This window comes from Chroicocephalus ridibundus, chromosome 1 (assembly GCF_963924245.1).
Source record: "Chroicocephalus ridibundus chromosome 1, bChrRid1.1, whole genome shotgun sequence".
Classification (NCBI taxonomy): domain Eukaryota; kingdom Metazoa; phylum Chordata; class Aves; order Charadriiformes; family Laridae; genus Chroicocephalus; species Chroicocephalus ridibundus.
Window position 1 is genome coordinate 194,896,781 of NC_086284.1, and position 20,735 is coordinate 194,917,515.

Sequence of the window (20,735 nt, forward strand, 5' to 3'; positions counted from 1 at the left end):
GCGGAGGGCTGAGAGGAGGCTCCCGGCAGAAACATCACAATCCGGACCCTGGACGGGCCGAGCCGAATAGGGCCGAGAGGCAGAGGGGCCGGGGCCGCCTCAGCCCCCGCCTCAGCCAGGCGGCCGCCGCGGTGCATGACGGGACGCGTAGTTCCCCGCCCGTGCGGACTACATCTCCCGTGAGGCCGCGGGAGGGGAGAGCGCGCGGCACGGTGCGCGTCACCGGAGCGGGCAGCCAATGGGGGCGCGGCCCGAGCCAGCGCCGTCCGCCGCCAATGTTGTTTTCGCTGAGTCGAGGCGCCGGTGTTGTTGGCGGCGGCGCCATATTGGAAGGGACGATCCCCCCGTTAGCGAGAAGCCCCTTGGCGCTGGCCCGGCCGCCGCCATGCTGTATCTGGAGGATTATCTGGAGAGTGAGTGTGTGTGCGGGACGGGGGTGCCGGGCGGCCGGTGGAGGGGAGCCCGGGGGGCGGCGGGGGTGAGGGGAGCCGCGGCGAAGAGGCGGCGCCCCCCCCTCCCCCCCATGGCGGTGACTGACTGACTGACCGACCGCCTCCCTCCTCTCCCCCGCCCCTCCCTGTCCCCGCAGTGATCGAGCAGCTTCCCATGGATCTGCGCGACAGGTTCACCGAGATGCGGGAGATGGACCTGCAGGTGCAGAGTACGTGAGTCCCGCCCCCCTCCGCCGCGGCCCGCCCCCGCACCGCCCCTGCCCGCACCGCCCCGCACCGCCGGCGGGGGGCGGCCGCGGGCAACAGCTCCACCGCTGCCGTGAGGGGAGGAGGAGGAGGAGGGAAGAAAGAAAGAAGGGGCAAAGTGGCGCTGCCGCGCCCCGACCTGCGTGGGCTGTTCCGCTCCCCGCCGCCGACCCGCGCCCCTTCCGCACCCCGCGCCCCGTCTCTCTGGTGCGGGGTCCCCGGGGTGCTGGGCGCGTCTCGTCGGCAGCGGGCGCCCGGCGCGGCGGCTCTGCGAACGCTGATGCAGCCGCGGGAGGCGGCGCTGCGGAGGCCCGGCGCAGCGCCGGCAGCCGCCGGGACGCAGCGAGGGGCGGAGCGCGCTCGCCCGGCGCCGAGTCAGCGAGCGGCACCGAGCCCCGGTCCCGCGAGTCGCCCGCCCGCCGCGGGCCCGCAGTTGGGTCTCGGCGCGAGTAGGATCTTACAGGAGTTTCGCTCCTGGGCTTGTGCTGCTCCCAAAAGCATTTTCGTGGCATGTCCCAAACTCTTTAGATTTTTGATCCCTAAGAGCAGTGATGGTGGTGTGGAACATGAGTTATGTCCCACTCCTCCAGCAGGTAGCGCAGGCTGTCTCTGAAACTTTCCAGCCAGCTCCCTTCGTAGTACCATATGTGAAGGCATTTTTTGCATAGGCTGTTGTGCACTAGCAGACACATAACCAAATACACAGTTTGCTTTAGGTTTCTTTGTAGATCACGTTGTATATCCCATCCCTGGAAGTGTGTAAGACCAGGCTGGGTGGGGCCTTGAGCAGCCTGGTCTAGTGGGAGGTGTCCCTGCCCATGGCAGGGGGATTGGAACTGAATGATCTTTAAGGTCCCCTCTAACCCCAACCATTCTATATCTCTGCTTATATCCTGATATAATACACTGCCTTATGCTGTTTTCAGGATACATAGCCTTTTCGTCTTTCCTAATGCAATCTCATCTGGGACTTAGGTGTCCCGTAACACCTAGTTAGGTGGTGGTGTCATTTAACACACAATTAATAATGTTCATCTATAACTGTGATGTAAAGGTCGTTGTTAATGAAACACTGCACAAAAGGTGAGAGGAGTCTTCAATACAGAAGGGTCGGACTGTTGTAAAGAAAAATGAGAGAAAGGGCAAGGGTTGAAATAACAAGTGAATGCCATACAGGAATACAAAATCCAGGGGAGCACAGTTCTTGAAAACAAAGTTTAGCCGAAAACACTTTGAAGTGCGGTCTCGGGCTTTCCATTGTATATTTACTGTAGTGTACCCAGCAGGTCTGTTTAACAGATATTGACACGTTGAATTGGGTGTAGCATTTTTTTGTAGCATTTGTCTTGGGTTCAGTGCTTAAAGTTGTGGGCACAGAGCGATGGCTCCTTATGGGAGATAATACCTCTGAAGTAACTACCACTAGGGAACACCAGGAGAGGGAGTGAGTAGTTCACTGACTTATGTAGTTCTGAGTAAGTTCACAAATTTTACTTTTATTCAGTAGGGAGGCAAAGAAACTAGTAGTTTTTTTGAAGTGTGTTTCAGAACTGAGACAATTAGCACTGCCAAAATTGCAGTAGTGTCATTTCCTCTGCTTTAACTGGAAGTGGCAAATAACACACCATATTGTATTACTGGAAATAGCAAATAACACTGAATGTTGTATAGTAAGGCCAACCTTAGGCCCAGAGAAAAATTCTCTTGGACCTTGGGACTTCTGCAATTCTTGCACAATGAGTGACAAAGCATCCAAAGACATTTATGAAACTTCTGTAGTAGCATCTCCGACATCAGTTGCCAAACTGCCCGCTGAACGCTACATGCAAACCTGGAGGTTGTTCCCATGCTGTGACATAGTGACTTGCTGTAAAGATTCAGTGTCTCTGAAGTATTTGAAAACAGTACTTTCATGAGTGATGCTGTCCCAGAAACCTACATGAGTTGCAATTCAGAGATAACTGTGGTGCTGTGCTTTAGTCAATGTTGACTTTATATTCTGTCCTTTTTGGACCACGTGGGCTTCTAATGGGGCAGGTGCTGTTGTTTGTTGTTGGAAGAAACAATAAACCAGCTGTACCTACTGTATGTCCTGATAAGGCTGCTGTGGGAAAAATGAAGACCATCTCAGTTGTGACTTGACTCTTGAGCTTTAACTGAGCTCCACGTGGAGCATAAAATGTGTTTCTCTAAGTTCAAATCATGGATCATCAGGCCTCCATGGTAAAGTGCTAAGCTCTGGAAAAAGGCCTCTCTCCTAATAGAATTTCGGTCAACTCTCTTGGGAAATGTGATCTAATAAATTAGTATCTCAGAATATAGTACCACAGTTGGATTGAAACGGGCGGGGAAGGTGAAGGAACTTGAGTGTACCAGAGAGAGCTTTTCATATAATTAAATAGATCTGACCTGCATTCCCCTTTGCCGTTTCTGCCTTTTCAGGAGAGACCAAATTTCTGTGTAATTTTTTTCCCCTGTGTAATTTCACACGGACTGATATGTGTCTTCAATAAGAAGTAAAGAGGCAAGATTTTTTTTTGTTGTTGTTGTTTTCAGGTCTATGGAGCCATTAGAATAATAATTATCACCTAGCTGTTTGCACTCTGGGAACAGGAGATAGCACATATTGTCAGTTGGCTTTATGGATCAAATTATAGCAATTTGGTCAAAGAACAAAGCTTTTAGAAGACTCCACACAAAGTGCCAGCTGCTTGCTTGCTGCTCAGGCTTCTTAATCTTCTCCCTGAATAACACAGTGCAAGTGGAAAATGCTCATAAAGATTCTCCCATCTTTAAACCTGTTTTACACCAAAACAGTTTGACTACTTTGTTTGTCTGGGTCTCAGTAAAGTTGATGTGAGTCTATGTCACAACTGTTCTGGCTTGGGATTAATTGCCCTCTGTCCAGTCAGTTGTTAGGTTCCTGTTGGTTTTGATGGTGGACATTCCCAGCATAGCGAAAATTGATGAATGTTTTTGATCATATAGTATGAATTATTTTTGGTTATTTATGTGAACAGTTAGTTCTATTTGTGAATTTTCACAAAGTGAGAAAACCTTTGGGCTGCATTGGATTCGAAGAGTTAATCATAGTTGGGGATTCATGAGTTTTTTGAACCAGTTAATTAACTTTTTTTTTTTTTTTTGATAAGAGATGTTGGCCATCATGTGACCACCATCAAAAGGTAGTTTCTGGAAAGTATCTTAAACATTTTACACCCAGAGCCTGAAGTCTGTAGCTAGTTGGTGCATTGTCATGTTTAATGTGAAACTGCTATCTGGACAGTATAGCTGAGAGTACTGTGAAAACATTTTCAGTACTGTCCTCTCTCCTGAGACTAGCAAGGCTGTCAAAGCTAGTTTGCAGCTGTGTGTTTTTCGAAATATGCAAGATGTTGCATGCACAAGTGTCCAGCTGTTGAAATAGTAAATTCAGCTCTTTTTTTTATTTTGAAGGAGGGTGAAGGGAAAGGGAAGGGAATCCCTGTTCCTGTCTCAATAAACAACGAAGAAAATAGTAGTTGTAGTTTTAAGAAAATTGTAGTTGACATTTTCCTTTCTTATCATAGTTAATGTTAGAGAATTGGTGTCTTTATTTTTCCCCTTATGATATTTCTCAACTTCATGCAAGTGAGAATCTTGTCCAAATAGTTTTTCATCAGTGCATTTACCCCATAGTGCTAGCCTGGGGGGAGGCGGTGTTGGTGGGAATAACTTTGTGAGCGCTTTCAATTTGCCCTGCCCTTCCTAGCGTACAGTGCAGAGGGCCTTGACTTAAAGGCTGTGACTTGACTCTTCAGTTGCTCTACCTTTTTGAGGCACTAATTTTTTCAATTATTTGGTTTTGTATTTGACTGTTTCTCTTAGGAGAACATTTTGTTTCCTGCTCAGTTTGTAACTGGCTAGAATGTTCCAAAGTCAGCAGTCTAGAGCCCTGGGTGAGGAGTTTGGGTCGTGCTTTAAGTCACTACCACTGCTCTTAGGGACAAAAAACCTTTAGAACTTGGAGTCCTGCCTGTCCCATGCTGGAGAGCACAAGAACCTTGATGAGAATCCTACCAGAATGCAATTCTGCTTCTTGGAAATTAAGGTAAATATTTCCCTCCTCTGTCCACTGTCACTTGGTTGTTTTGGTTTTTTTTTGGTTTTTATCTAATAGTTTGCACCTCAGTCCTGTCAACTTTGTTTAAGAAAAAAATCAGCCTTATTTCATAATGTTTATGTACATGAGAAGATAACATTTATCTTAATCTTTTCCTCTGCTACAGATGCAATGGATCAGCTTGAGCAGAGGGTAAATGAATTTTTTATGAACGCAAAGAAAAACAAACCTGAATGGAGAGAAGAACAAATGACATCAATCAAAAAAGTAAGGATATCACAGGACTGGCTCACATTTTTCTTTTGCAAACGAAGATAACCTTAGGAAAAAAATAGCTTATGATTGATGGAGACTTAAGTGTTCAGAACTGTGACTTCCCTTGGGCTTTCACAGAGATGGATAGAACTACCTAGGAGGAGAAAAATGACTGAAAGGTTTCTTTGATCAAGCCTTTCTCTCAAGTTTTACCCAGTATTTGCTAGCATGTTAAAAATTACGGTCCTGAAATGGTGAGGAAACTGGGTACTACATTTTCAGTTCAGACTTTTTGTTTCTGCTTGTGTGACGTGAAGTTGCCTAAGTTAATTGGCTTTCTTTTAGAGGATATTCTTCAAGCTTAGCTTCAGCATTTCCTGTGATTCTGTCCTTGTATATGTTATACGTAGGGTGCATGTAGCTTTGGGGAGAGAGGAATAAGAAGATGGATGTGTTTTGTTTTATCCTTCAACGCTCAGGCATTGGTGGTGGTATTGTTAGCAGGGTAGTCCATCATTTTGTCAGGAAAAACTCCTTTGTAGTCTCCTAGACTTGCTACTTCAGCCCCTTATTTGGCCAAGACTTTTGTTTTTTTCCTTAATTAATGCAAATAGATTTCTAGATTTAAAAAAAAAAGTCGAAGCTCTGACTTCACTAGAATAAGTGAAAAATTTGCTTTTGACTTCAGTTGAACCAAAATTTCAAGTAGTTCTCACCTAGGCTAGATACTCTTCAGTGGAAACTGAGAATAAAAAGGCACTTAAACCTGTTTAAATCTAGAGTAAAAACAGTGTAAACATACTTTTTTTGAAAGAAAAAAAAAGTTTTGTCTGTGGATTTTACTTAGTTAAAGCAGACTTTAAAATTGGGTTGATTTAGTCAAATTATTTTGTAATACACTTATGAGTTATCTAAGTGTATTTTAAAATAATTTAAACTATAAACCATATACATCATTGTCTCTATTTAACTACAGTGCTGGAAAGGCCTCCCCTCACAGTACCGTTTAGCATCATTTTGAAGGGCAGTAGTATCTTCAGTGGTCCAAAAGATCCATACGAAGCAAAAGACACCATCTCATTTTGAGTCCATAACCTTATGCCGTGTAAAGTAAAATAAATCCAAGACTCTTTCTTTTCTTGTAGCATTTCTTGTAGAAATCTAAATATCACTGTAGGAGGAAGCGTCCACATCTTGTAGTTTGGCTTTTCCTAAGGCATAAAGAATAAATTGATTTGCATTATATTGCTCATCTAAAATTAAGCTGATTGTTGTTTACAGTAGAGTTTCACAGTCTTTCTGAAAACTGACTTGAATTTCTCCTTTTAACTTACAGTTTGCGCTGGATAACAAGAGCTTAAAATGAATGACATTAATTCAGTTATGTTCATAATTTTGAAAAAATTCTCTTTATAACAGGATTATTATAAGGCTTTGGAAGATGCAGATGAAAAAGTGCAACTGGCTAATCAAATATATGATTTGGTAAGTGGACAGAAGGTTTGTGGTAAATTACCTAAATTTATGCCCTAAGGAGTTCTAAACATTTTGATAATCACTACAGCTGTACTAACAGTACTGTCATGTCAGCTACATAAAGATAGTTTTGCTGCTGAAAGAAACATTTAATATTTTACTGACTTCTAAGAATTCTATTGCTTTGGGTATTAAGTGTCACTAAAATACAAAGCATACAGAAATAATTTTAGAAATCGTAAGGCTTTCATGCATGTTGATTTTATTTTTTTCTGAAAAGGGACCACAAGCAAGTTACTCTTTCCTTATAGCATGTGGATTTTGAATTTTAAATATATTTATTTTACACTTTCTCGGAGAAACGGGACTTGCAGGTCAGACCGTGCTAAAATATAGTAGACATAAAACAGCGATTTCTTGTCTGCTTTAGTTTCACTGCAGCTAACGAAAAGTTAGTTCCAAGAGTTGGAACTTACCCCCTCTCTTTTGATTAGCTAGTAACTGCAAAAACTTGTTCAACTTTTCATAGTTTTGAGACAGGTACATTCTGCTGTATGACTATGGATGAAGAAAGCATTTGGAACGTAGTGTTTTTTTCCATGATATTAAGTTCAGATGTATTTTTTTTTTTGTTAATTTTCAGTACCCAACAGCACGTCATAGTTTACTCAAACACACAGGAGTCTGCACTTTCAGTTTAGAGACCCTTTTACTCAACACTTTAGTTTACTCGTGTATAGTGGCATACAAATTGCAATTCAGTGAACTTGCAGTTTCCCCAGTGCAGCCCAACCTCTTCTAAAGTGCATGTCGTGTACTGTCTTTTCTATACGCATACACACAACACCCCAAAGTCCTCTTACACGTTTTCATATGTGCTTAGCGATGCATGACAGAGAATTGCTGGAAGGGAAATATTTAGCAAGCCTGAGATTAAGAGTGTAGATACTAATGTTCCAGAACTGGGTGCTATTTATTGTTACTTTGTTTCAAAAACAGGTAGACCGTCATTTGAGAAAATTGGACCAGGAACTTGCTAAATTTAAAATGGAACTTGAAGCAGATAATGCTGGAATTACAGAAATATTAGAGAGACGTAAGTATGCATGATTTTCTTTAAGAACTTGACAGATTTTCTGTAAATTTGCAAAATTAAAATCTCGTACACTTTTTAGTGGATGTCAGTATTTCCACTTGCTTCAAAATTGTGTTTTAACCCGCATACTTTTAATCAGTCAGTGATTTTCAAATTTTAGTTTCAACCTCGGTTTTTACCAGTGAGGTCAAAATACAGCTGAGTAATTAGGATATTTTTTCATGCAATTGTTGCACTTCTGAATTGCTACAGTAAGGTACAGAGTTCTTTAAACCTGTTTTTAATGACTGTAGATATTCAGACAAGTACTTCAGCCTAAGCTTGCCACCTACCCAATTGAAAGTGTACCGTTTCTTACTTGAGTTGATTGCCACCAAACTGAGGTGCGTCATTATTTTAGTTATAGCCGTGGAATGTCAAGTAAAGTTAGGTACTCAGTGGTTTTCTTTTTTTTGAAGGGGAGAGAACAGGTTGTTTTGTACTGGGGTATCAAGGGACAAGCATTTGGGGTAAGAAACCTGCATGCCTAACACATACAGCAACGCTGGTATTTTGAATCTGAACAAAAATGTAATGCGACAACTTTTTAGCCAAGTTGGTGTGGAAGAATCTGGCCTTTCTGTATGCATCAGCATTTAAAATATCAAGTTCAAATGCAATTATGATAAATTTCAAAGTCGATTTAACTACTGTGATTGTGGAGCTAAGAGGCAGTGACTGTTCTCACATCCAAAGATCATGAAAAATAACCTAAATTGCTTGAGGAGATTAGGAATAAATACTTTTTCTTTGAGCTTTATCATAAAAGCTGTGAGGTTTTGGATATTTTATTTGTAATTGCTATTACAAATAACAGGAACAAAAAGAAAACTGCTTTTACTGAACTAGCAACTGCAGAAAAGGACTAGTTTGTTTTAGTTGGAATCCCAGCTGCAGTTTTAAGATGTCATACTACCTTCAGTAGAGCTATGTGTTTTGTGAAGTAGGTACGTTGAATTTCAAGAACTCAAAATAGAAATGTACCAGACTGCGTGTTGCATCATTAAGGTTTGTTTGTTTGTTTGTTTTAAATATAGTGAAAAGTAGAAACCTCTTAATATTTTTAGCTTTCGGAGAAAATACATATTGTTGAGGTTCCACCAGAGGGCAGCCTTTGGACTAGCTCGTAACATGATTAATGTTAGCTCAGCCAAAATGCCTCCCTGTGCTTTGAACCTCTTCTAGAATAATTTTCTTTAAACTTTTGTAATACAATACACTCATGTACTTTTTGAAAGCACTGAAAGATGTAAAGAAATGTTGAAGCTACAGATTTTGAAAAATGAATGTGATTTCTTTCTTGAATTTCTTTTGTATAAATGCAAGTTGGTAGGTATTGCAGCTAGTTCAAAATCTTTTTGTCGAAGATTGATACACAAACTGTTTTTTATTGTTCTAATGGAAATTTATGGTCAAAGTCTCTCCTGTGCTGCGATCGTTCAGCCTCATGGCTAATATTACAAGAAATGTTTTCTTAGACATAGACTTGTATTTGTGCCCCCAATCCCCCTCCTGCCTTTTTTTTTTCCTTCTTCTTTGGATTGTTGCTCTGTGTATTTTGAATGTTAAGAAAATTTGGATACTGATCTGAAGCCCTTCCTGTTGAATGTTAGATCACTTGAAACGTGTTGCTAGTGCTTGTGTGTTTTGACTCAATGTGAGAAGATAGACTCAGTGGGATAAGATGCCTCTTTAATACAGTTTACCTGTTAAAATCATATTTTCCATTCATATTGGTGTAGATTGTCAGTATTTTTGGTGCAGTATTCTCCAACCATTACCAGCTTGTGTGCAACTCATTTGAATAAGTGGCACGTTGAGGGCAATGTTGTTGTTTGTTCTCCTTATTGGCCTTGATTTTACCTTCTTGATTTCAACAGTTGAAAGCAGCAGTCACCAATTTTTATTTTAAAACTTCTTGTCACTGGCTTCTGGTTGTACTACAGGAAGGGTTTCAACTCAAAATAAATATAATTGCATAATAATTTGGTTAATATTATAAAGATTCGTTTAGTATCTAAAGGTCAAAACTGCCAGTGATGACGCTGAAATTGTCCTATCCTTTTTACCACCTTCTCAGGGTCTCTGGAGCTGGATACACCATCACAGCCTGTGAATAACCATCACGCCCATTCTCACACTCCAGTAGAGAGTAAGTATTTGAGACTTAAAAACATGTCCAATTTTTATGTCTCCTTATTTTTGGTTTAGTAGTATTAGGAAAATAAAAATTAAGAACATTTTTTTCTTTCTCCAAACACTGAGGGGTGGGGGGAAGGCATAATGCAATGATAATAATGTCTATTCAGAAGAAGTGCAAGAATGAAATAATAAGGTTTTGCTGGTGGAAAATAGTTGAAAGTGATGTTTCATTATGTCTTGTTATAGTTCGACTTTCAAGCTGAAAATGTTTTACATTTAAGTTCCTTTCATTTGTTTCATTTAGAAAGAAAACACAATCCATCTTCTCATCATAGTACAACAGATCATGTTCCTGAAAAGAAGTTTAAATCTGAAGCTCTTCTATCTACCCTTACTTCAGATGCTTCTAAAGAAAATACACCAGGTAATCTTAATTGTCTTGCACTTTATTACTTCGTCATTGGAAGAGAGACCCAGTTATATTTGTGAGTCTTTTGAAATCAGAGGCTCATACCCTTTCCTCTGGGATTTTCAGTCATTTGAAACATGAGAAATTGCAGCCATTGTTACTCATCTGTGTTGTCCATGAAGTGCATCAGCTTCGTTGTCATAGAACAGCTGCATGTTGGCCATTTCTTCTTATTTACGCTGCTTGCAAGAAGATAACAGTACAGTTTCATTCAGCCAGTAGTAGAAATATGAACTCAGTGCATTACTAATTTGGGAAAAAGAAACGCATGCAACAATTTCCAAAGTAAAGGAAAAGATATTTTTTTTTTTTCACACTTTTTTTAAGGGTTGGTCTGACATGGCATTCAGCTACAATAAAATATAATTCTTTGGTGTGTTGTCTATTTCAAAAGAGGTGAGAAGTGATTTTGAATAGCAGATAAATAGAAAACCCACAACTTTCTTCCCATTTTCAAAATCAGGGTGTTTTGTAGTTTCTTTTCTGAAAACAAAAGATTGTGAGAAATTATAGTGGGTAAACTACTTTGTTTTGGAATTTAGTACTGTTCATCAGATTAACTAGTCTCTCTCATATCCATTTTACTTCTCCTTTGAAGGAGCTTCACATGAGATGGCAAATAAATTGTAACTGTGTTTGAGTAGCTGTCAGACTGTAGATGACCATGGAAGTCTATTTTGCATTAAAACTGTGATTTGTAGTTTTTAGAATCAAGATCGTTAAAAGTTTTACATTGAAACAGTATAGGTGTGCAGTCAAATTCTTACCTTCTTGATAGTTACAGTAATCAGTGTAATTTCAACAGAGATTGGGTTTATATAGACATAGACATAGCCAGCTGCATCTGTTCTTTGATAGCTGAATATGATAGTGAGGACTGTCTTTCTAAACGGACTCCTTGCACATGAGGATAGGTGCAGAACAGATTTTTTTATTTTTTTAAGCCAATACTGGCTGTGTCAAATGATCTTTTTAAACCTTTTTCAAGTGATCAGACTGCTCTGATGCATAAACGGATTTCCCACTCTTTCACTGGTTATCGTATATAACTCTTCTTAAAATGCAAAGGAATTTAGTTTCATTTTGAATTTCATAAATGTGTTCTGTTCATCAAGGGTGTCGAAACAGTAATTCATCATCCTCTTCAAACAATGCATACAATACAAACTCTTCTCAACCATTGGCATCATATAACCTGGGCTCATTATCTTCAGGATCTGGGGCCGGTGCAATTACCATGGCAGCAGCTCAAGCAGTGCAAGCCACGGCACAGGTAATGTCAAAACATTCTTGTCACTCTGCCATCCACTATTGATTAAGAAGGAAGACTGGTGAATTTTTTTAAAATCTGAATTCCCGTGATCACTTTAGCTGATGTGATTGAGTTCTCATATTATCATTTTTGTTTATATGCTACAGTTTCATCCTGTAAAACTTGCATAAAGGGACAGCTTGTTTTCTGGCTTTTCCTGTGGGATGTTCTTACACCTCTTTACCACTTACTATACATCTTTTTGTTAATAGGGTAACTAATGAACCTGTGCAAATAATTAGCAGTTAGCAGCCTGGTATATGTCTTCTTAAAGAACTCTACTGTGTGATCTGATAACAATATTCATATTCCTTTTAGATGAAGGAAGGAAGACGAACATCCAGTCTAAAAGCCAGCTATGAAGCATTTAAGAACAATGATTTTCAGCTTGGAAGAGAATTTTCATTATCCAGAGATTCAACTGGATATTCATCATCAGCTTTGGCATCTACATTAACACAGACATTAAGTTCATCAACCACAGATTCACGAAGTGGCAGAAAAAGCAAGTAGGTTTTCTTACTTGTTGACTGCAATTACATCTTTTAAGACAGCTAAGCTCTCTTTTAAAGGTCATGGGCCATGACCTTACAATCACAACGCTTTCCAATAGCTGACCATCTAGGACAGGAAACAAAGAATTTTATTTCTGATTAAAATGAAATTTAAAAAAACATTTTAAACAAAACAATGTGACGGCATGTTGTGACACAAATTGTACTTGAAAGAGTTTGTCTCAAAATGCCCATCCTTTTAAACTGACTTGTGTTTTTTTTTCTCCATACAAATTTGTGTGCGTTCACAGCTCAGTTAATAATTTTGTCTTAGCATTTTTCATCTGTGGATATCTTGGGTGTCAGATCTGACCTATAAGGAAAAGCATAGAATTTGTATTCTGGCACTGTTGCTGTGGAGGGATTGGTGATGCTTGAGCGGAGATTAACACTGAATCAGTCATCTTCAGAACACAGTTATCTATTGTACATGACACATGACATTATTTATATGTAAATTCCTGTTTTATTGGTAACATAACTTTTATGGGGACTTTACACCAAGGCTGTTGATGGACAACTTTGTGAAGAAAAACATCCGTTAAAGCCATTTGGCAGTTTAAAGCTGTTAAATTCCATTGATTAGAATAGCTTGTCTAGCACTTGTAAACTGTTAAGACTTGTTTCCTTTTCCAAAGGGCATTGTGTCCATTTTAGTTCTTGCAGTTGTTGAATGAACTGTATTAGGGAATGACGCTTTGGGATTTACTTACTGCAGTAATTCAGAGTCAACAAAGTACTTGTTTTGTGATGCTTTCACTTGGCAGCAAATGAATTTAAATTAGGATATGCTTTTTTCTTTTGTTTCTATTTCAGAAACAACAACAAATCCTCAAGTCAGCAGTCTTCATCATCTTCCTCTTCTTCGTCTCTGTCATCGTGTTCTTCTTCATCTGCACTGGCACAAGAACTGTCTCAGCAAACGGCAGTGATACCAGAGTCTGATTCCAATAGCCAGGTGGACTGGACCTACGATCCAAATGAGCCACGATACTGCATTTGTAATCAGGTAAGGATGGCTTCCAACCTGGAATATAGCTAGAGCTGCTGTTTCGCTGTAGTTGAACTTCCTTCTCTGATTGCTAATTTAAAAAAACATTCTGTTTGCAGTCTTTTGAAGTTCTGATCTGTTTTTATTTACTTACTGGCGATATGAATAATGAACTCAGCTGTTGAAGCTAAAAAACAAGCAAGTTTTCCAGTGTTGTGACACATGGAGAGTTTTAAAACTTTTAGTGAAGACTTCAGGAATAATTAAATTCAAAACTGAACATGTTCACAGTGAATTTAATTAAAATTCTAAGTTAGTAAGGAATTTGCCTGGTCTCTCCTGCTTTCCTAAAAAAAAAAAAAAAAAAAAAAAAGAGTGAGACAAAAAAACTCCACAGGTAAAAAAACCCACAATGAAATAAAAATGTAGTTTTGTAAAAGCCACCCGGAAACTTGAGAGACAGAATGACAACATGAGAAACTCGTGTTTAAAAATGCCTTTTCTTATTTTAAACGCTTTTAAGACTGTTGGCTTTTTTTGATAGTTTTCAATAAAGTGCTTGAAATTGTCATGTATGCAAGGGAAATGCCAGACATCAGCATAATCTTGAAAACTGGACTGATAACGTACTGAGCGCTGTTCTTTAGAAAATGTGCTTCGTTCAGGTTTTGAATGCTGACCTTTTTTATCCACCCAGAAATACACAGAAGCATCTTTTTTTTTGCATAAAAAATACTGAAAAGCAATTTGCTGTGAATATGTTCTTTGGGTTGTGTAGCAAAAGAAAAATCAAAATATTGTCGCTGCTGTTAATGGAAAAACTCCTCAAAGGAAGGAACTTGAACTTTAGGCCTTTGAAAACATGGATTGCTTTTAAGTAGTAACAATTATTAATAAGGTGGTTTCTTTTCTTATTTACTAGGTGTCCTATGGTGAAATGGTAGGCTGTGATAACCAAGATGTAAGTAACAAAGATCTAAAGGTTCTTGAGAGGCTTGTGTGTGTAACTATTTCTTGCAGGAGTTAGTTTTCTTTAGAGTTGGTTTTAGAGTAGAGTTTTTTAGTGTAATGTGCGTATGACCTGAAACATTTTTCAGGAAACTTTTCCTCATCTGTCCCCACAGTTTGGGTTTTTTTAGAAGGCTTCACCCTTTACTGGGAAGGTTTCACATCTTTAAATTGTCCTTTATTTCTAGGAACTTTTAGCTGTGTCACTACTAATATCAGTTGTCCCCTTCAAATTAAAAAGTTTTAAAAGAACAGTTGAATGTAATTATGTATTTACTAGGATGCTACATTTAAACAGAAGTGAGTGATAAGATTACTGTTGTGTCAGTTAATGTTGTCAACTAAGAGTTTTGAAGCACAGAATACTTCTTTCATTCTGTGAATCCATATATGACTCCTAGGACTTTTATTGCTTTTCTTCGTCTACTGAGCGTATGTTAGGGACTGAGATCCTCCTCTTCTTGTTTTGTCTCATAACTTTGTGTGAAAAACAGAATCTATGCTTTTTTACTCATGCTTCATTTTCATAGAGTTGTATTTGTGACAGGTGTGTTGAAAAAAAAAACCACCAAAATTGCAAACCTTCTCTTTAACTCTGTTTTTATAGTGCCCTATTGAGTGGTTCCACTACGGATGTGTTGGACTGACAGAAGCACCGAAAGGGAAATGGTACTGTCCACAGTGTACGGCTGCAATGAAGAGAAGAGGCAGTAGACATAAATAAATTTCCTCATCTGGAAAACAAATTGCATACTAAAGGTTTTACAGGGGACTTGGGAGGGGGAGGAAGCCCCCCATCACACTTCCTTGCAACCACTTAAGGGTTAACATAGCAGTCATAAGATCTTGAACTATTGATTTTGCTAGTTGTGTTTTAATATTGTAAGTAAATTATTTATGCACATTGATGTGCTACAGATACTATTCCAGTGAGCCTTGGATTGTTCCAGTGGCCAACATATGCAGACATTTGTACTATCAACCCATTTTCTCTAAGCAGTGGGCATTCTACAATTACTCAATCTTCAAAAACTTCCAATAAGTCCAGATTTTAAATGTATGTTTTATATTCAACAGATATATTCTGCTGCATGAACTGTACTCAAGAGCTGTTATGTAACACTATGTATATAAATGGTGCAAAAAGGCAGTGCTTCTGAAAAAAAAATTAAGGAGACAATGGTTTTTAAAATGCCTTTATAGCTTTGGTTCTTTATGAAACTTAATTCAGCAGGCTGAAGAAAATGGTTCTTGTATACAGCGGGCTGTTGTCCTCTAGGGTACTTGAGTATGTAAAAACAAACAAAAAAAGCTGTAGAATAAAACAAACTTGTGCCATTAGTCTTTATATGTTTCTGCTCCAGAGAAGGCGCAGGCCATAAGAGGAAAAAAAAGGTGTTAAAGTGATGATAAATTTTTATACCAAATGTGTTTATTTTTTTGTGCAAGTAATCCTTTAAATTTGAATTGTATTAGGTGTTAAAATAAAACAACCTCAACTCTTCAAATTAGTGTTTCCTGTACCTTTGTCAAAAAAAGCTTTGTCCCCAAATGGTTTCAGAAGGCGGCAGCTGAGTTTACATAAGAAGTTGCTAGACGTGACCCATGGGAAGGCTCATTGTACAGACGGGCATTTCTGTGGTGGGTGCGTAACTAAGGCATATATAGGCAAATGCTGAAGCATCATTTGCCTCGCTGTCTCTGTCTCCAGAGGGTAAGTGGCACCTGCTTAAACGGGCACAAAAGTTCTGTTTTCCATGTCGTTAAAAATCCCTACTGTGTCGAGATATCCCAAGGTAGGAGTGCGCTGCTCTTTCTGTGGCACGGATGGAAATGGGGAGAAGAAAACCATGGTACGTGTGTTTTGCAGCTGCCACATTCCTTCCTGGACAGGGGTTTTGACGTAGAAGCCAACACACGGCTCCGGAAAGAAGAAAGGGAATTCATCCTGCTTGTGGGATCCCTGGTCTAACGGGGAGGATCATGTCAGGAAGCCTAAATGCAGCCCCAGAAACAGTTGGATCTGTGAGTTGTACGTGTTATTGTACAGGATCAGAAATCGATCTTAAAATTAGACCCTTGACCTTGAATATAATGGAAAGATTTTCTATATTTTTTCCCCGCTTGCTTATTTTGGACATAGTTTGTAGATTTCCTTTCACTGACAGTTTCCTTTTGTTGTTTTTGTACGGCTCTTTCGCGCAGCAGCACTGAGCAGAAACCAGATTATTACTCCATTTTTTTTTCTCCTTCCTACTTCCTTCCACTATTTAAAAAAACCACACTTTCCCTTTGGAATAAAGATTTTACTTTAGCGCTGGGTTGCTCTTGGGGCTGTCAGGCTGGAAGATCACGACCATGGTCGCTTTGCAAAGCCGTGCAGGGGGGGAGGAGAGAGAGAGAAGCCGTGTTTCAGTGCATCACTATGCAAATAGCATGAAGGAAATAAAAGCAGTTAGGCTCATTGGCAATAGGAGTATGTGCAGAAAACGCAGGCTTTACCTAAACCAAGATGAAACCAGGCTTGTGCCACAACATTTATTTAAAAATGAAAAAAAAGTAGGCATTTTAAATCCATGAACTTGCAAGAAGTAGATGCGTAGGAAGGAAAATGTGACTATGTATGATAAATAGACTTTGGTAAAATAATAGCATAGAAGTCGGTGAAAATAAAGAGCAAAGAGCAGTGTAAGTAAGGTTCCATTAAAACTGGGAACTGAACCCGCTGTGTATGTATTTCTGTGGAAATCTGAGTGAAAAAAAAAAAAACACTTGAGGACTAGAATATCTGGTTTTAAGTGAGGCTGTTGAGACAATAGAGATAACAAACTCTTTGTTCTATTGGAAACTGGTGCCGTGCTATGAATTGAAGTTAAATAAGCGACAGGTAATCTCGACTCCCCTTGGACTGAATGTCTACGTCTCTAGGGCTAAGAAGTAAGTCCATTAAGAATTAAGACTCTATGTAGCAAAATCCTTCGCTCTGGTGGTAACCAACCATACCTCAGATGGTGCAGAGACTGCAACTCCAAATGAAAATTTCAATTTTCAGTGTGAGCATCGGTTCACTGTTTCGTGAGACAATATAAATCATATTTTCATGGAGGAGCTAGTTGGAGAACTCACAAGAGGAAAAAACTTTGTCCTCATGAGTACATTAGGATTTTGTGTCTAAGGTAAAAAAATAGAAGTGGACAAATGTGAAAAAATGTGGGAAAAATGCAATGCGTAAGTCAAAGATGTAGAACAATAAAACCTGTACGTGCCTTTGTTTTGTTTTCTTCTAAACAGGAATCCTCTGAGAGGAGCTGAAGGGTCAGCTCATGATTATGGTGCAAAAGGGACTGAAAATTTGTAAGACAAGCAAAATTATGTCTTCACTGCGCAAGAGGTCAGACAAATTTGAGTAAGAGGGCCCTTTCTGCAGGTTGCTTGAGGATTGCTCTCCAAGTAAGGCACCCGTAGAAACAGGTCTGCAACAAATTGGTGGGACCAAACCTGACGGAGAGTTGTAGAAGAACTTCCGAATGGAATCACTGAGCAATTATGTATTTTAAAATGCGTAAAGGAATAGAAAGCAATAAAAAAATGCCAATTTTTAAAAAACTTCAAGTTGGATCTATGAGCTGAGTTTTTATTTCTTTGTACGTTGATAGAAACTGATAAAGGCTAGAATTAGCGTATGTGTGATTAGTTGCATTTTGGCAGAGCCCTTGCCTCACGGCCATCAGCGTCCTTGGAACGCTTCACTGAGTAGACAAAGGTGGCCAGGTTGATGTACACAGGGTCTCTCATTAAAATTTATTTAAAAAACAGTGATGCGCTGGTTGAATAGTGGAGGTCCCTTAATGCTCCATTGCGAAACAGAATAATAAATTGTAAAGGAATAAATTACCAATATTGCCAAGAAGGAGAGACTGCTGGAGGAGTCCAGCAGGACTCTGCTGCGCAGAACACCTGTAAAAGGTCGGTTAAAGTGGGGTAAACAGTAACGTGATGTTTGCACTTATGTTGGGTTCTCAAAAACTACAAAAATGCGACGTGTTAAAAGTAGCAGAACAATCTCATGATACTGAGTGTCTGATAAAATGGAAGCCGTAATTCAACATTTGCTAAAATAATGTAAATATAAAATAATATATAAAATGAAGCTTAATTTACCTGCAGCTGGGGCCTCTGAAGTAGCTACCGCTGCGTAGGAATGGGGTTTTGGAGTTATCTAGGCAATTCTATGGAAATGCCAGGTCAGACGAGTGCTAAGAATGACTCACTAGGAAAGAAAGAATAAAACAGAAAACAGTTTTACAAAGTGGAAATTGATGCACGCTTGGGCCTTAATGTAGCATAAAATCCTGGTCCGCTCTGCAAAAATGTAGCGAAACTAGGAAAGGCTCAAACAGGAGGCTCCAAGTAGGCAAATCTAAGCAGCAACTGAGATGTCCGGGGCTCTTCTGGCTGGAAAGGGGCAGCTCAGTGAGGACATAACAGGGATCTGTAAATTCAGGAGCGCTGTGGAAAAGGTGGGTCTTTCGATAAAAGAAGTAGCAGGGAGGTAGACAGTCCAATATGAGAAAAGAGCAGCGTTTTTTCACTCATGGCATGCTTAAATTGTAAAACTGGCCGTATCGCTTACATGGGGGTAGGAAGTGACCGAGACATTGACGGAAGCAAAGCCCATGGAGGCATCAATGCAGAAGTAACACATCTGGATCAAAAACTCACTGAAGACGGATCACTAGAAATGAGGAGAGTCTGTAACCAGGGAGGTGTTCCTGGATGCCCGTGACAGTCCTACAGCCCTCTGGCACCCAGCAGGGAATGCTATTTGGCACCAGACGCTGGGTTAGGTGACCCTTCGGCTTTATGCGATGCACCTGGGTTTAGTTTCACCTCAATGCCCCAGCACCTGGGTGAATTTTTAGGATAAGGAGGTATTTGTAGCACCACAAACTGAGAAGCGATGTGCTGAGCACTGTAGCAGTACAAAAAGAGGTCTTTGCCTTGTAAACTGTGTTGTCCGTTTGCATTGTGAAGAAGTAACAGTTTTTCTCAGCTGTAGGTTTTATTTATTCTAGGTCTGAAATAAAAAGAGAGAGGAAATACAGTTACCCTTCCTGCTTTGAAAATCCTGCTCGGTTGTCTCTCTGAAGAGTACAGAGTAACTTGCGTTCTTCTCCATCAAACTTTGCAAAATGTTCTTCCACCCCACGCAATAAAGATTAGCAATTCCGGGGTTTGTTTTCCCCTGTCTGTTTCCCCTCAGCAGGGCGGGACTTCCCACTGTTCGCTGGCTTTTCTTGGCAAGTTTTGTCATCTCCCCCCTCGTCCTCCCTGGGACGTCTGGACCGTGCACTTTTCTTGTGCGATGGAGGTGACAGGTGACAGAAGGAGGACCCAGGTGGCCTTCACCTCGACAGCAGAGGGTTCACTCCTGCGCTTACGCTAAAAATCTCTGAGAGGCTGAATAGCAGGAGGGAGACGGGACTGGCTTTTTACACTCTCTTAGGGATATCCATGAATAACTAAAGTTACGCCACACTGTACGAGCACTGTCTCCGCAGTTGCTGCTCTTCACAGCATTGCATAAAATGCGCTGAGAATAATGTAACTAAAGCAAGAAAAACGCCACGCTTCAGCTGATCTGTACCAAGGTACAGTAATATTCCTCTAGCGCTTTCAAATACGCACCTTGCTGTTAGACTTACTATATTCTGTAAAGACCCCCAGCAGCTTTTTCCTCTAGATATATCTTGCACAGGACACAAGATTTAGGAGCTCTCTGAGCATGCAGAAGTTGTTGACAAGTCGCATGATTCCTTGCAGACTTGTGCTTGAGTACGTCATGTCTTATATTTTAGAAAAACTAGTAGTTTCCTACATTAGTTCACAATACATTTAAAGTCTTTATTATAAACGTGACTTTAACTGTTGCAAACTGTATTCCCTCTGTTTATTGAAAAAAAAATAAATCCTGAAGGTATTGAAAAAAAGCCCTAGCACATTACAACTACAGTAGAGAAATACAAGAAACCTACCTAATGCGGTAGAAAATGAGGAACAACGGTAGGATCCGCAGCTGGTTTAACATTTTTATAGCCCTAATACTTATTTGTATTGCACCTTATATTATGAAAACTTCTGAGTGCTGTTGACTGCTCTGCTTCTTTCTAAATATTTGCGCAGCAATGCCCTATACATTGAATCAACTCTGTGCGCCCACGCTTATGGAACGGGCTACTGCCAATTAAGAAAAGTTTTACTGAAGTTTAAGAGTACAGCGAGGGGATTCGTAAACTAAATAAAGCACATGCATTTGTTCAGCTAGAATTTCTGTATTTTTTCATAACAAATGACATTTTGGGGAATTCTAAGTATACTTTTGTTGCTGAACACAGATTTATTTATTAAGTTGACGGTTAATGTGGTTCTCCTAATTAGGGTTACGCTAAGCCTTTCTTTCTAAAAGAATAAATAATAGTTATACTGTATTTGCGCATATGAGAATTGGTGAAACAGAAATAGGGGAGGAACGCGAAGCTAATTTTATATTGTTTCCACCTGCGGAATTGTGGCCCTCTGACTTCAAAGCCAGT

At 40.0% G+C, this 20,735-nt stretch overlaps 1 protein-coding gene across 3 annotated transcripts; it reads left to right on the forward strand.

Annotated features, from left to right (window-relative positions):
• The first annotated feature begins 190 nt into the window (after positions 1-190).
• On the forward strand, positions 191-15,666 carry ING3 (inhibitor of growth family member 3). Of its 3 annotated transcripts, XM_063323260.1 has the most exons (13): positions 382-413; positions 590-661; positions 4,566-4,788; positions 4,967-5,067; positions 6,475-6,540; positions 7,531-7,627; positions 9,747-9,818; positions 10,113-10,232; positions 11,393-11,550; positions 11,908-12,098; positions 12,960-13,152; positions 14,057-14,095; positions 14,750-15,666. In XM_063323260.1, exons 4-13 carry the CDS (start codon positions 4,972-4,974, stop codon positions 14,864-14,866), a joined length of 1,149 nt encoding a protein of 382 aa, XP_063179330.1. In that variant the 5' UTR covers positions 382-413; positions 590-661; positions 4,566-4,788; positions 4,967-4,971; the 3' UTR covers positions 14,867-15,666. The 3 variants fall into 3 exon arrangements, with proteins under 3 accessions (XP_063179329.1, XP_063179328.1, XP_063179330.1); XM_063323259.1 differs by lacking the exon at positions 4,566-4,788 and having other exon boundaries at positions 191-413; positions 11,492-11,550; XM_063323258.1 differs by lacking the exon at positions 4,566-4,788 and having other exon boundaries at positions 194-413; positions 14,750-15,665.
• Positions 15,667-20,735: the final 5,069 nt, after the last annotated feature.

What these genes read in the sequence shown, in the direction of transcription:
- ING3 (XM_063323258.1), top strand. Translation starts at nt 239, where the DNA reads ATGGGGGCGCGGCCCGAGCCAGCGCCGTCCGCCGCCAATGTTGTTTTC. An exon ending in GATGGACCTGCAGGTGCAGA is followed by an intron (nt 662 to 4,966) that starts GTACGTGAGTCC and finishes CCTCTGCTACAG; the next exon opens with ATGCAATGGATCAGCTTGAG. An exon ending in AAATGACATCAATCAAAAAA is followed by an intron (nt 5,068 to 6,474) that starts GTAAGGATATCA and finishes TCTTTATAACAG; the next exon opens with GATTATTATAAGGCTTTGGA.